The 15,434-nt window shown below is 31.7% G+C and overlaps 1 protein-coding gene across 1 annotated transcript; it reads left to right on the plus strand.

The window, feature by feature from the left end:
- The first annotated feature begins 823 nt into the window (after nt 1-823).
- On the plus strand, nt 824-13,501 carry LOC132799813 (probable RNA-dependent RNA polymerase 3). Its single transcript, XM_060812511.1, has 19 exons — nt 824-1,283; nt 1,382-1,520; nt 1,619-1,748; nt 2,680-2,754; nt 3,477-3,657; nt 3,981-4,179; nt 4,267-4,354; nt 4,495-4,635; nt 4,789-4,863; nt 4,980-5,051; nt 5,967-6,073; nt 6,798-6,946; nt 7,186-7,411; nt 9,204-9,429; nt 10,505-10,650; nt 11,134-11,296; nt 12,327-12,465; nt 12,702-12,868; nt 12,985-13,501. Exons 1-19 carry the CDS (start codon nt 914-916, stop codon nt 13,216-13,218), a joined length of 3,027 nt encoding a protein of 1,008 aa, XP_060668494.1. The 5' UTR covers nt 824-913; the 3' UTR covers nt 13,219-13,501.
- Nucleotides 13,502-15,434: the final 1,933 nt, after the last annotated feature.

Here is a 15,434-nt window from a genome sequence, read left to right on the forward strand (position 1 = left end):
TCCTACAATCGATTAACCGGAGATTTAATTTTTCTTCAAGGTGTAAAAAAAAAAAAAAAAAAAAAAAAATAGAGAGTAAATTTTACATTGCATAAAGATCTATTGCTTTTAGACAAAATTTAAGTCGATAGTTTCATACTAGTTGTATATTTTTCTCATGGCTGTAAAAAATGAATATAATTATATAGTTAAAGTACTATCTTTTTTAATTTAAGAACAAAATATGTTATTAATATCATTTTTTTTTAGTTTAAAAAAATTATAAATTATATTGTTGTGATTTTTAAATTTTAATTTTTAATATTCTAGTTTAATACTCAAATTATTATTATTTTTTTTTTATAAACCACGCTAAAATTATTACATTGATATGATATGAATAGATTTATTTTATTATAATTTTAACATTTTATTTTTGAATTTTACCATTAATTAACATCCATATTAATGTTTTATAGTTCATCCAAATATTTTAAAAAAAGTAATTTTTTTAGAGCAGTTAATTAAATTGCTTAACTATACTTTATTGTTAATGGAAAAAATAAAACTATTTGTTTTAAAAAAATTTTAAACATCCAAAAATAAATGCTTTTTATTAATATTTTTATAATTTTTTACTTTATAACTATAAAAATGAAGTTTAAAAAAAATATATATTATTGATTAATTAACATTAATTTAATTATGTAACCAAAAAAAAAAAAAACATTAATCAAATTGACCACCGTTGCAAAATGAAAAGCACATTTCCTTCCTTTACGGTCTCACACCGACACACAGAGCAAAAGGAGCGGGAAAGAAATTACATCCGGTTTTGCCCGTTAACACCTTCATTCTTTTTTTGAATATCTCTCTCTCTCTCTCTCTCTCTCTCTCTCTCTCTCTATATCTGTACGGAAAACAAAAATCAGCCATGGCCGATCCTTGTAGGTTAGTCCCACTTCCACAATCGGTGGACCAATTGATTGAGAAAATCTGCATAGAACAGAACCAGACGCCGCCAGGCGCCGACGTGAGAAGGAGGCTGGCGGCCGTAGGTGAAGAGTCTTCTCTTCAGCTTCTTAATGAAATCGCACCCAGAAGGATCAGGAAAAACCTCAGTGCCTTCATCTACTACTTGCTCAAAGAGCAATACAACCCGAATTCTTATTCTTCTTCTCCTTCTTCGTCGCCTTCGAAGAAGGATATCTCTCCCATTTCTCATTCTCCGACGGAGATTCCCTCTTATTTTTCCCCTCGGACTCCTCCTCCGGTTGAAGCCCGTCTCCATAGAACCCCACCGGGTCACAATGTTTACTAACTCTATTTTTTTTTTTTTTTTTGGGTAATTAATCGTTGTCTTTGAAAGTTGCTTAACTTTTTTGTTTTTCTAATGGGGCAGATTCTATATCAAGCACAAGCGAGACTGTCCCTAACTCTATGGTTACAGAGCTTCCGAGAGGAAGGGGACGAGCCCTGTTGGAAGCTCTGGGAGAGTTGGAATTCAGAAAGCAATTTCTTATTTTAAGTTACAGTGGTGGGTATGTATCTATGTGAAAGTTTTCCTTTGTTTTTCTACTTGTTGAGTTGTGGGTTGGGTTCTATTTAACTGTGATTTTATTGTTATTATTATTTATAGGAAAGAGCTGCAGACTGTAATAGCAGCTGAGGAAATCAGGACGTTGAGAGATTTACCAATGATAAAGTTTGAGCAGAGAGTATGGGAAGACTTAGGACAAAGATATGTTCTCAGAGGAGACAGAAGAATGGTGATTATTTTTCGCTTTTCCTAAAGTCAAAATATTGACTGGTTAAGTTAGTTTTCCTCAATCCCTCTACTCATTTGGGAAAAAGACTATTTGGACTTCTTTCATTTTAAATTGGGTCCCTTGCCTTTTCCTCTCTCTCTGTTTAATGGCTTTAGTAAAGTGTAGAAACTTGAGCTCGTGGCCTTTTTGGTTTGGTTGAGCTAGCTATAATATATATATATATATATATATATATTCAAGTTGGTTTTTTTTTTTTTTTTTTTTTTTTTTGGCTCTGTTATATATATTCAAGTTGTTGTGTTTGTTTGTTTGTAACATTAGACCAGTCAATCTAGGTAACCCAGCCAAGTAAAAATCTGTTAAAAAAAAAAAATTGAAAAATGAAAAAATCAAGGTACAAAACAATGCGAGCTGGCTATATATATATATATATATATATTCAAATTGTTGTGTATGTTTGTTTGTTACATTAGACTAGTCAATCTAGGTAACCCAGCCAAGTAAAAATCTTAAAAAAAGAAAGAAAAAGGTACAAAACAATGTGAGTTATAAAAGATTACGAATGTCTGGATATTTTCTTAAATTACATTGAAGATTCCATTTTGTTGTAGATTAAATAAATCTAAAGTTTAGCTACTGTGATTAGAAGTTGGAATCGTATTATCCCTATTACTATTTACAGTTCAGATCCAAAATGTATCAAATGTTTGTAGAAGTTAATGGGTTGTTGTATTTATCTGCTTACATGTGGTGCGTGTGGTTGAATGTCAGTTAAGTATCTTGTTGCAAAGTTCCGTGTGTTTTTAGAGTTTAGAGATTTAATACACGACTATGTTTACCATCAGTCTCAGTTTATTTATTATAGGAATTATCCCATCGTAGTGTGATTTGCAATGTTTTATGCTAATTATTTGAATTTCGTTTATTGCAGCATCTAGATTGGGATTCTGGAAAAACCCATATCTACCATTGTCACGTTTCTCGGGATGGGAATATCAGTTTCAAGGTTAGTCTCCCCATTATATATATGATGACATTGATGCATACGCACAGCTCACATATATTTATTTACATACATGCATAATATTGACTTCTATCATGAAAAGAACAATTCCTGTCTCATTTACTGTAGTAGAAAAATTTGGGAAGGAGACTGAAGGAAGCTGCGTAGAGGGTCATTTTAGCTTAAAATCAAATCATAGGTTTGGTATCAATTATCAACATGTTACATTCTACTGAGCATGTGGGTAAAACAACTTGGATGCAAATGTGTTAGTTCTTGAGCTGTCTTAAAATTACATACGCCAAAGTAAAAAAAACTTGTACTGTCATAGTTTGTTCCATAAGAGGGCTTTGAACACTTTAGGCTTGATTTCATGGGTGACATTGACAGAAAATCATGCTGAAGCACATCAAAATGAGTTTTTCATTGGTACTCCCTTTTTGTCTTAGGTTTCGAGTGAAAATCATTTGATTATGGTTTTTCTGAGAGCTTGAACTTGAAATCTTTTTTCTGTGCTCAAGATATTTGCAATTTTTTATTTTTAATGAAAGTTGCTTCCTGAAAACTTCTAAACAAAATGAAAAGTATGAATTTGGTTATGTGAATTCATTTGTTTTTAGTGGTAATATTTTCATATTGGTATTACTGCATCCGGTTTGCCGCTCAGATGACGTTGTATCTCTAGCATTATTAATGGTATCAATTTGTTTTAAAATTTAATTCAGGGACCCTATTTGAGCAAAACAACTACTCACCTGCAAAAGGTTTTAGGAGATGACAATGTTTTGATGGTTAAATTTGATGGAGAGATCAAAGAAACGCATCCACTTGATTATTACTATGATGCATATAGCAAGATTGCGAAAGAAGGGATTCTTGTTGGCTTACGTCGGTATCGTTTTTTTGGTATGCCTTTTTTTATTTCTATATGAATGTGGTGAATTTTGAATAGTCAAATATATCTTGTTCTCATGTATCGTATATCACATCATTATTTGTCCAGTGATACTTTATATAATTTTTTACTTCTATTTGGAATTTACATTTCCACTTTTAATTAATTAATTAATTTATTTATATTTGCTTCTTTTTTCAAACTGGTTTACCTCTCTTTGACTATTATGATTTACTTGATCTAACATGACATTCAGGCATCTGGACTGACTTATTGATATTGTACTATGATTCATAATTTTCTTGGATCTTAACTTAATATGGAAATGTATCAGTCTTTAAAGATGGAGGGAAAGAAAAAAGGAAGAAAAATCCAACTTCATCACCGGTAAAATGTTATTTTGTTCGCATGGAGACAGAGGCATTTATTGACAAAATGGGATCATATAAATTGTCAAATATGACAGTTGCAGAAGCAAGATGCTATTTTATGCATGCACATATGGTGTCTAGTGTCCCCACCTATATGGCAAGGTATGCTTGTCATATGCATTATTTTTTATTTGCATCCGAGAAATATCTTGAATAATTATGTACTATCATCCTTCTTGAGAGTTTCAGGCTTTCACTCATTTTGTCAAAAACAATCAGCCTAGAGACTGAATTATCATCTGTAAATGTTCAAAGAATTAGGGATGAATATTGCAAGGTATGATCCTTGGATTGTTCGTTTGACATAATTCCTATCTTTTAAAATATTTGAATGCTATCTTTTAAAATATTTGAAGTTCAATATGATTCCTTTTTTTTTTTTTTTTTTTTTTTGGTGTACATTCTTTTGGTTTGCAGGATGAACATAAAAACCTTATCTTTAGAGATGAGAAGCCTCTTATACATACCGATGGCACAGGGTTTATATCTGAGGACTTGGCTTTATTGTGCCCAAATAATTTACAGACAGGAGGGTGTCTCGGTAAAGAAGATGCTGAGGTTTTTACTAATTGCACTCTCTTCTGCACTGTTCTTTTCATATATTAATGGTTTTCTCATTTTCTGTGTGCATGAATTTGTTGTTCTTTTCATACATTAATAGTTTTCTCATTTTCTGTGTGCACGAATTTATCTTTTTCCTTGTGAGGTTAGAGAATTCTCAATGTTGACGAACACAAGGACAAAGTTTTGGAGACAAAGCAGCCAAAATTCAAAACTCGGGAACCGGTGTGTCTTGAAGTTCTGTTTGCTTTTCAACATTTTAGGTACTGTTGTGGTGTATGTTACATTTGGTCGTACAACTCATTCTCATTTTTCATTTACTCCTCTTCCCTCTTCTCTAGCCTCTGTTGATACAGTTCCGTCTCTTTAACAATGGTTATGCTGTGAAGGGAACATTTCTAGTAAACAAGAAGGTACATTGATTTTCCATTTTCTTTCATAGCTAATGAAATGACTTTCTTCTCTGAAATTGCATAGTGAGCAAGGTCTTTTATTTGCAAGCTTCTAAATATTGCAAAATTGTTTGTGATGCTCTGGATTTATATAACTTAAGAGGATCTAATGTAAAAAAATAAAAATAAAAAAATAAAAAAATTAATAATAATAATAATAATAAATATAAAAAAAAAAGGTCGCAATAAATAATTGTTAAACCCATCATTTTGTAAATAAAAGAATTATAAAGCTTAAAATAGATGGACCTAGAAAAAAGTTTTCTTGATTTGCTTTCTTTTCTCTGTAAAAACATGTTTTTTACGTTATCCTCATAAATTCTTTGGATATTGAATAATGCATCTAGGTTTATAGTGACATATGGGGCAGATGATTCGTTGGATTAGGTTTTGTCCCTATAAAGGAAAGTTTGACCTGGAGAAGGAAAACATCGCAAACAGAAGAATGAGGGAGTTGACCTGGCTAGTTCACTATTTGGTTGCTAAATATCACACTGTACTTTGGTTATGATCAGTTTGATTTTCTGACTTTGTATAATCATAGGATGTCACCTCTAAGTTGGTGTCTCCAAGAGCCTAATTTAATTGGTAGTATCTTTGTATATAATATTATTTGTTCAGATATTCTTTCCTTATTAGTTCGTGTCAAAGTGATAATTCTCACCTGGTAAATGTAGTTTCAGTTTCACCTATGAAGTGTATGAGAGTAATCCAAACTTATTGACACGTTTTAACGTTGATAGTTCTGCAAAATTAACAGAAGGTTCTTAGTTTGATATATAAATATATATATATATATATAGAAATTAATTTATTTATCTTTAGTTTTCATTTTATTTTCTTATTTTTAAGAAGATGGGTTCTTTTTTTTTTCAGCTTCCCCCGAGAACAATGCAGATTCGAGATTCAATGGTTAAAGTTGAGAGGGATGAAAGACTTTCAAATAATCAAACTGCAAACTCAATGGAAATTGTTGGAACGAGGTATATTCAACATGTGCATTTACTTCACTGTAAGAACACATTAATTGCAGTTGATATGGAACTGGTTTTTCATACATCTAATCTCTGTATATGAGTTCATGTGTTCTCTTCAGTAGCTGTTTGTTGCAAATTTGTTTCAAACCAGTAGCTGTATTCAACTTTCAGTAACATTAAAAAAAAAAGATAATAAAATAAAAAATAAAAAAAGAAAGGAAGAAAAAAAAGTAAAAAAAGGAGAGAATAATTGTCTAAATTATATTTCAATTAGTTGTTGAACAATAGTTGTAGGTAATTTTTCTTGTGGTTTGGGAGAGCTATAGTCATGGTGGATTAGATGCGGAAAAACAATATGACGCATATTGGAAACAATATGATAATGAGTATATATTTGATGGAAAAAAGAAGGTTTACCTGCATTATTTTTAGTTTTCAATTCAAATGGTAATATATACCGAGAGAAAGCTGCCCTTGAAATAAATTTAGTTGAACTTATACCAGTCTCTGAAGTAATTAAATAACATATAAAGCCAGAAGAACTAATTGAGCATCCTCTAGCATCTTTTACAAAAAGAATTGTTAAAAATAATAATAAAGAGCTTTTCACCTCATAACATCTTTGAAGAGAAATTACATGATACAATTTATTGTTAAAGGGAAAATTACATACTTTGCAGTGCTCTGTTTTATTCTTGAGGTGAGATGTAACTTGTAAAATTTTCTCCAGCAATCCTCCTAAGAAAACATATTTATCGAGGAATTTGATTGCTCTTCTGAGCCATGGGGGAGTTCCAAACGAGTATTTCTTGAACGTACTTCAAAATGCTCTGCAAGATACTCATGCTGCTTTCAGCAACAAGCGTGTGGCACTCAAAGGTTTTTATTTATTATTTTTTCTGTGCTTGGGACTTATGAATTGGTTTTCCTGCAATTAGTGCCTTTATATGTTTGAAGTGTTATTGGCATTAAGGTTCTCCTTTCTTAATATTTGAATTTTAATTTCTTGTTCACTTTTCACAATTTCTAAGTGATCTGAATAACCTGTATCCATTTACTTCGTTGCAACACTACATATTTCTTGATGGATTTCTTTGAATTCGTTGCTTGTTCTTCAGTTGCAATCAGGTATGGTGATATTGATGACAATTTTACTGTTGCAAGAATGATTTTATCTGGTATTCCTCTTGAAGAATCATGGTTGCAGTATCGTCTTTCAATACTAATGAAAGAGGAAAAGAAGAGTCTTAAAGAAGGGAGGCTCTATGTCCCTGAATGTTATTATTTGATGGGGACAGTTGATCCAACCGGCAAACTTGAAAGTGATGAAGTTTGCATTGTGCTGTATGTACCATCTCTACCATGCTTACCCTTCCTAATTCTTCACTTCATTCTATCATTTGCTAAAACATATAAATTCAGTAACACTATGAGAACCAAATAAGTTTACCAAAATTAGGATATCAACTAATTTGTCATTGTTTTATTGGCTTACTTTGTGTCCCATTTATATTTGCAAGTGGACCTCATTAATTTTTATTTTTTATTTTTCTCAAAGTTGGCCATCTGCTTCATCGTTTGGTAAAATTATTTGGTTTAAATTTTGAGAAGTTCTAGTTGCACTACCAAATGAACTTTATACCGTCCCATTATGAATTTATATTTTTATCTCCATTTAAAATTATTAAGAATATCTATGAATTAAATATATTTGTATTTAGAAGTATAGGATTGAACATTTCAAATGTGTTAAAAGTATGCGGTCTAACTTTTTTAAATATGAATATCTCAGATGTGTTTAGAAGTATATAACTGAACATCTCAATTTCATTTGATTGAATGTTATCAAAGACAAACATCTCAAATACGTTCAGAAATATGTGACTAAATATCTTAAATGTATTCAGAAATATACGAACAAACATTTTTAAAGACGTTCATAATTTTGAAACTGAATACTCTAACGAATACATCTTTCCATTATCCCAAAGTATTTTAATTGAAAATAAAATTTTGTGGAATTTCCATGACCGTTAGTTTCGTCCAACAGTATTGTGACAAGTTTTTATAGAGTGTTGTTTGATTTGTGGGGGGGAAAAAAAAGTGTTTTTCGTCTTAGTTAAGATTCTATAAATTGTGGGATATTTTAGATATTAGAAATATTGTATAAAGTTATTTTATATTTTTTATATATTCAAATGCTAGTGTGTAAAAAGTGATACTGTATAAAGTTTTTTTAGAATTGTAATAAGAACTTCTTTAAATTCTTAGGATGATAGTTGTATTTAGTTAGAGATAGCCTGCTTCAATTTAAAGTTTTCATTCTATGGCCACGTGCTAGATTCAGTTTAAATTCCTGACAATGGAGTAAAAGACATGATTTCTTGAATTAGAAGTGGTATAACAAATAAATGTGCTTACGAGATTGGGTTAGTATACTTACTATTTGCAGGCATGTTTGTTATATATCACTACAATCAATTTAGATTCAGCTCCTCTCTCTTCCATCCCAGTGCTTGTCACAAGGATTAATGTTTATTAACAGCTGTCCAATGTTAAAACAATATTTTGAAAAATATGCCACTGGAAGGGCAAAACATTGACAAGTCCATGAAAACCATCTGATCAAGATTTAGAGGCTCTAACTTATCAATTGATTGCCTCAATTTCATTATTAATGGAAACAATTTTTTGGCTTTATTAATTTGGTTAAGAATCCTTATACCTAGACAACACCTTTTCTATATATATATATATATATATATATAAAATAATAAAAAAAAATATTCCAGTCATTTAGAAGCATCAGCTGTTACAGGTGAAATTTTACTAATTTAAAAAGAGCATGGGAAAAATTTATGATACATGCTATTAATTTGTTAAGTTTGGTAATGAACATGTAAAGTTCTCTATATTGTTTTACATAGAAGTAATTATATTTCTTGATATAATATTTTACGCTATTAACTAGTCTTGTCCAAGATTGAAATGTGCTTTACCTTTTTGTTATTTTATTTTTAATATGGTATTTTGTAATCTGCGTGTGATGAGTTTTATCTTAATGAACTAAGTCCTCTTATTCTTACTTTTTGATCTCTTCTTTTTGTTTCATATTTTGGCCTATTGATATATGCAGTGACAATGGACATGTTTCGGGGAAGGTACTAGTGTACAGGAATCCTGGTTCACACTTTGGAGATATTCATGTTTTAAAAGCTATCTTTGTGGAGGAGTTGGAATCTTTTGTTGGAAATTCCAAATATGCTATATTCTTCTCTCGCAAAGGTCCACGGTCAATAGCTTATGAAATCGCTAGAGGTGATTTTGATGGTGACATGTACTGGATATCACGCAACCCACAGGTTAGCATTTACCTTCACTTCTGTTGTCAAGCAAATTAGATAATGGAGGCTAAAGTTGCTTTTCCAAGTTTTGGATTCTGTTCTATTCACATGCTCTAAAGAATTTGTTTCTATTCCATTTTTTTCTAAGTTGTTAATGAACCCAAAAAAAAAAAAAAAAAAAAAAGGAAGAAGAAAGAAAGAAAAAGGAAAAAAAGAAGACAACACCTCTTGATCTTTTCTACTTCTGGTTCTTCACCCAATCTTGAGAATAGTGGTTTCAACTGCTGAGTACACCATTCTTTGAATAGATGACTTACATCATAAACAGCAATTTTATTTTGGTTTTCAAATGCTTTTTTCTTCCCCCAACAGGTGTTCATTCGACATGTTACTTTCATCGTACTTTTTTTCTTCAACTCCCCTTTCCCTCTCCTTTCCTTTAGGTTACATTTTATTTATGAATTGTTTTTTCTCGATGTAAGCATTGAATATTGAGCTCATGAGGCATGTTGGATGACTAGACTCTCCACAAGTAGTGTTAGTGGACAATGTCCTGTTATACCTTCCATAGTCTCCAATTGTAAGGCATGCATGAATTAAGAAATAACAGATTCAGAATTCAAAAATATTTTTTCATATTGCCTGATCTTTATTTTTTGTGATTTTGGTTTTAAGATTCTATGAATGTCATGCTTACCTAATCTAATAGATTTGAAAGTTTTTCTAGCTTAGAGTAGTCAATAATTTTAGTTCTGTTGACAGGAGCATGGAGTATTTTTGAAATTAATTGAATGGTCTTTGTTGCGTTCAATTGGTGATTTGATGTTGATATGATCATCTTTGGAACAGCCTTAAGTAGATTAGCTTATGCTTAGATCCCTTAAAAAGTTGAGTGTTGTTGGTGTAGTTTTTTCTGCTATTCAAGTAGTTCTAGTTGATGTTTGATCCACAATGGGTTAAAGGTCCAAAAGGCCAAATATTTGTGCGACTGATTTATTTCATATACCTTTTTTTGTTTATTGATTTATTTCATAAATCACTGGTATTATTATGATTTATTTTATTGATTACTTGTTATTGTAATTGCTTTCAGCTATTGGAATACTTCAAACCGAGTGAACCTTGGATTCCTTCTTCCTCAATGCCTAAGGTTGCCAGTAAGAAGCCAAATCTATTTTCAGATGAAGAATTGGATGATGAGTTTTTTAAACTGTTCCTGAAAACTAGATTTCAGCCAAGGTAGGCTTTTTAGACTGATGCACTGAACTTCTAATCTTTTTCGTTTTATAATGTACAGGTTCTGGTTAAACTGCAAGCACCATAATCTTGTACAATCTGTGGCTATTTCTCAGCAGACCAAAAATAATAGAATCAAAGATCTTGATTTCATAAACAAGCATGGATGTCTTTGACCATAAAGGGAAAAAAACTAACAATTATGAATGTTCTTAGTCAAACTAATTGTTAATGAGCTTTGTCATGTTAATACATTAACTGTTCATCCTTTTAGTCATGCATCACCATTTTTTCCACTTAACGATGCTCAAACCTCTCTTGATGTTGGTACCAGAGGCAGTAGTCTTGGACATGGTTTGTGTTATGATTTACCCTTCAAGTTATTATAAGTCATTATTTATTTTGAAATTTACGCACAATATCTCACATCTTATCCACCGTGAGTGTTGTGATGTCTATATCTGAAATGGTTTATGCTATTTTCAGTTTCGCTATAAGTGAGGCTGCTTATAGCTGGTTGGCATTGATGGATCGGTTTTTGACACTAGGCAGCGATGATGTTGAAGAAAAGAATCTTGTCAAGAAGAACATACTTCGATTGATTGATATATACTATGATGCTGTGGATGCACCCAAAAGTGGTGGAGAGGTTAGTTTCAACTTGAGCATCTTGTTGCACAACATTGCTGTATACTTTGTTGCATCAATTTGGGTGTTGTTAACTGTTATTTCTTCCAGTGTGTTTACATTAAATTGGCCTAATTATTCTTTGATTGATATATTTCTATGAGCAAGCTTGGACAACTCAGACAATGAATTGTTTGAACTTAAAATCTTCTGTTTTACTATAGAATGGATTGGGTTCAATCAGTCCTCCATTAGCTATAGAGGACTGGCTTAATTTGTTATTTCTTCACAACAGTCATTGCAAATTTATTAGCATTACAATAGGGCCTTGATCTCACTAAGTAAACAAGTTCTCTCACTGATGTGTATCAATTGTCTGGGTGGGAGACAATCTGGGTAGAGCAACTTGTGAGGAATGGAAGCTTCCTATCTCATTGAGAGAACATTTTTACCAATCAAGTATAATTCTAATCTAGTTTCCCATGCTGGTTGGGTAAATTGACTTTTTTGTTACTTGTGAATTTACCTTGTAGGTCTGTTTATCCATAATTTTTTGTGGCTACCTAGTGGTGAGTTGGATGAAGCTCAATCATGCCTTTATTTTTTGACCCAAACATTCTGTTCATTTAGCTAATCTTTTGAGCAACACTTTGTAGAATCATTTTAGTTTGTCCTCAACGGCTAGAAATTATAGCTAAAGACATAATGGCCCTTTTAATATACTGATATTAACTTTTTATAGAGATTCTTAATATCTACCACCTTGAGTGGAGGGATCTTTCAGGCTCTTTCTTGCACCAAAGGGTAGAGGCTGCTTCCAGTCTGAAGCCCTAGATGCCATGCTCATGCCAGTTTGGTCGAGCATTTGTTGTCCATGCTCAAGTACACGGAATAACATTCCAGAGACCTAACAGCAATATAGCTCATTCCCCAGCTTCATTCAGGAACATGCAATATTTGTTAATGCCTCATTTGCATGATCCCTTTTTCCTTGCATTGTTGCATCGCAGTTGCCTCTATACTGTAACTTGGTCCTAATTTGTGTTTAACAGGTTGAAGTTCCCGATGAACTGAGAGTGAAAATGTTTCCTCATTTTTTGAAAAAGACGAATTCTTACCGGTCTACTTCCATTTTAGGATTAATTTATGATGTTGTGGATTCGTATCAAGCACAAGATCTTTCGAACGAAGGTTAGGATTCTCTCAACTAATGTTGTAATTTTCTATCTGCGCATGGTATGTCCACCCGAATTAAAATCTTCCTGAGAGAGAGACTGTGGTGACTGTAAGGCTCTTTTCTATGTGAATGATGATGCACTATAGACCTTCACAAATTCTGATTTGAACATCCTATTGTTATAAAATCACTTATAAAAGGAAAACTGTTATTGAGACAACTGTTGCATCCTTCCTTTCATGACATTCAGAGATCTCGAAGCTTCCTTGTTTTGATGTTGAAGTACCTGAAGCCTGCTTCACAAAATGGAAGGAACATTATGGCCGGTATAGGGCCGAGATGAGCATTGCCTTGAAAAACAAGGATAGGGATTGCAAAAATGAGGCTGCTGACCTGGTCATAAAGAAGTATAAGAAGGTGATATTCTCAAGTTTTGTTATTGTTTGTCATGAAAAACAATATGCTTACTAAAATTGGGAGATCAACACACTTGAGCTTCTTGTTATATATGCTAACTGTGCTTCATGCTGCAGATACTGTATGAAGCTGAGGAATTCGAAGAAAGTAAAAGAAACACGGAAGATATAAACAATGAGGCTGTTGCTATATATCATTTGGTATATGATTATGCTAAGAGTACAGCATGTATTCCAAATTGTGGGTTTGCTTGGAAAGTTGCTGGTCCAGCCCTTTTCAAGCTCTGCACCATGAAACAGAGTGAAAGGTCCTTTTTGTGTTCACCATTTGTTTTGCGTGAACTTTTTTAGTTGATGGGATTGTAATTGCGTTTGAATTCAACAAAATGCATTTATATGTGTATATATATATATATATGTACGTAGTTTCAGTCATTGTAATATAAAGCGTAGAGAACAATCTCTCCTATATTATATAAACCACAAGAATCCTTAGTTAAAATGGGATTCCAACTCCGCACTTTTTGAAATTTTGTTGCTTTTAAAAGAGCACAATTCAATGAAAGTTGTAAGCTTTGTTGGGGGGAGTTATGTAGCTAAACCGTAGCTTTTTCAAAGTTATCGAGCTTTATCCTATTCCCGTCCAACTTGGTACGAATTAACAGCTTTGATTCATCGTGGACTGACGACTATTTTTAGTTTCATAAGGCAAAATTGTCGACGTATGTGCTTGTATGTTTTGACATTTATGTTATTATGTGCTTGTAATTTAGGACATTTATGTTTTATATAATTTGTTCAATCAACTGCACGAGTTTACTTTGCACAAGATTTACCACCCCAAAAAAAAAAAAAAAAGGACAGAGAGAGAGAGTGAGTTTACTTTGCCCAAGATCTTTTCAGTTCTTGAAAGAACAGACCATTTGTACATTATAACAGTTTGTACAAAAGGTTTCATGGCTCCAAGATTATGTGGTCTTCACTCACAAGATGAATGAATGGGAACTATATGTGGGATTTATAAATTCCATTCATCTTTGTGAGTGAGGACCATTGGATTTCCTCCTTATACCTCTCGAGTTGCTTTAGCAGTAGTTTGGTTATGAGTATTAGTACAAATCTTTTCAGTAATACTGTGGAATGCATAATTAGTTTTCTAGTTTTTTGACAAAAATAATAATAATAATAATAATTAGTTTTCTAGTTTAGGGAAATTATTATTTTTTTTAACTATTCATCACCAAGATTCTCGATAGAAATTGGGTCTCTCCAACTCCTCTCTTTCGGTGGACATTGTCCTCACCTCAAATGGCTTATTTGTGGCTCAACAGCTTATTCTATTCCTAATTCCAACAATTCCAATAGAATAGAATTCCTCGCGAATTATAGTTTTTTTTTTTTTTCCTTTTGATTCGATCCGATCCAGTCAATTTTGTCTTCTTTTGGACGGATTAGCCTATTAGATTAGAGAAAAATAAAAATAAGTTAGAAACCAGAAAGCCCCATTCCCAACCATATAATATATTTTTTTTTTCCTCCAGTCCTTAATGATTATTCATTTTCATCAATCAAGGTAAAAGTAATTTTGCCTAAAAATAAAATTTTTATTACAAAATCAATTTATTTAAAAAAATTAATAAAATACGTAATTAATTAATGGCAATTTTGAACAATAACATCGGAGAACAATTGTTGAATTGAATATCAATAATATATTAGATATTCCAACTACCCTGTTTATTTCCATATCATAAATTGCAATTCACATTTCTATTAAAAATGCTAATATCTTATTAATTTTAGTCCAACTTGGTACATATTAACAGCTTTGATTGAGTGTGGACTGAAACCTGATTTTATTTTCAAATTGGTAAAGTTGTTAATGTATTTGCTTGTATATTTGGCATTTTTGTTATTAGTTTTTAATTTGTTGAATCAACTAACAAGTTTCCTTTGCCCAATTTCTTTTCAATTTTTGAAAGAAAAGACACCATTTATGCGGTATAATAGTTTTGGGACAAATATTCAATTTACGACCAAAATAAATTACAACCACACGGTATAATAAAACTTGTCTGACTAATATGGTACTAACGTGAAAATAAAAAACTGAAAAATATATATATTATTCCTAATATACCCCTTACTTTATTGGCACTCCAGCATCATTTGTGTAACAAAAGCAACAGAAAGAAAAGCCTCAACATGGAAAGAGTAGAAGCTGATGTTAGGCTCCATGATTTTTTTATTTTTTTTCAAGAAAAAAAATAAAAAATAAAAAAATAACTAGACGCCTTCAACCGTGCATTAGTCCACCTGTTAGATTGAAGGAAAATAGAAAATAATAATAATATTACTAATATAACAATGTGAATAAAAATCTATCAAATGATTCTATTTAATTACAGGAAATAAATAATTAAAAGGTTGCTAATACTTTCAAGATTTAAAGGACCTTAATTGGAATTCAAATAAGACAGAATGGTAGAAAATTAAATAACCTTCTAAGAGAGATTAAATAACTGAAACCAAAAGATAATACAGAAACTAAAAAACAACTAACAAAA

The sequence above is a fragment of the Ziziphus jujuba genome, chromosome 11 (genome assembly GCF_031755915.1).
Source record: "Ziziphus jujuba cultivar Dongzao chromosome 11, ASM3175591v1".
Lineage (NCBI taxonomy): Eukaryota > Viridiplantae > Streptophyta > Magnoliopsida > Rosales > Rhamnaceae > Ziziphus > Ziziphus jujuba.

Coding starts and splice junctions, on each gene's coding strand:
- LOC132799813 (XM_060812511.1), top strand. CDS start 914: ATGGCCGATCCTTGTAGGTTAGTCCCACTTCCACAATCGGTGGACCAA. Junction 4,180..4,266: donor GTCCCCACCTATATGGCAAG/GTATGCTTGTCA, acceptor TGAGAGTTTCAG/GCTTTCACTCATTTTGTCAA. Junction 11,297..12,326: donor CACCCAAAAGTGGTGGAGAG/GTTAGTTTCAAC, acceptor TGTGTTTAACAG/GTTGAAGTTCCCGATGAACT.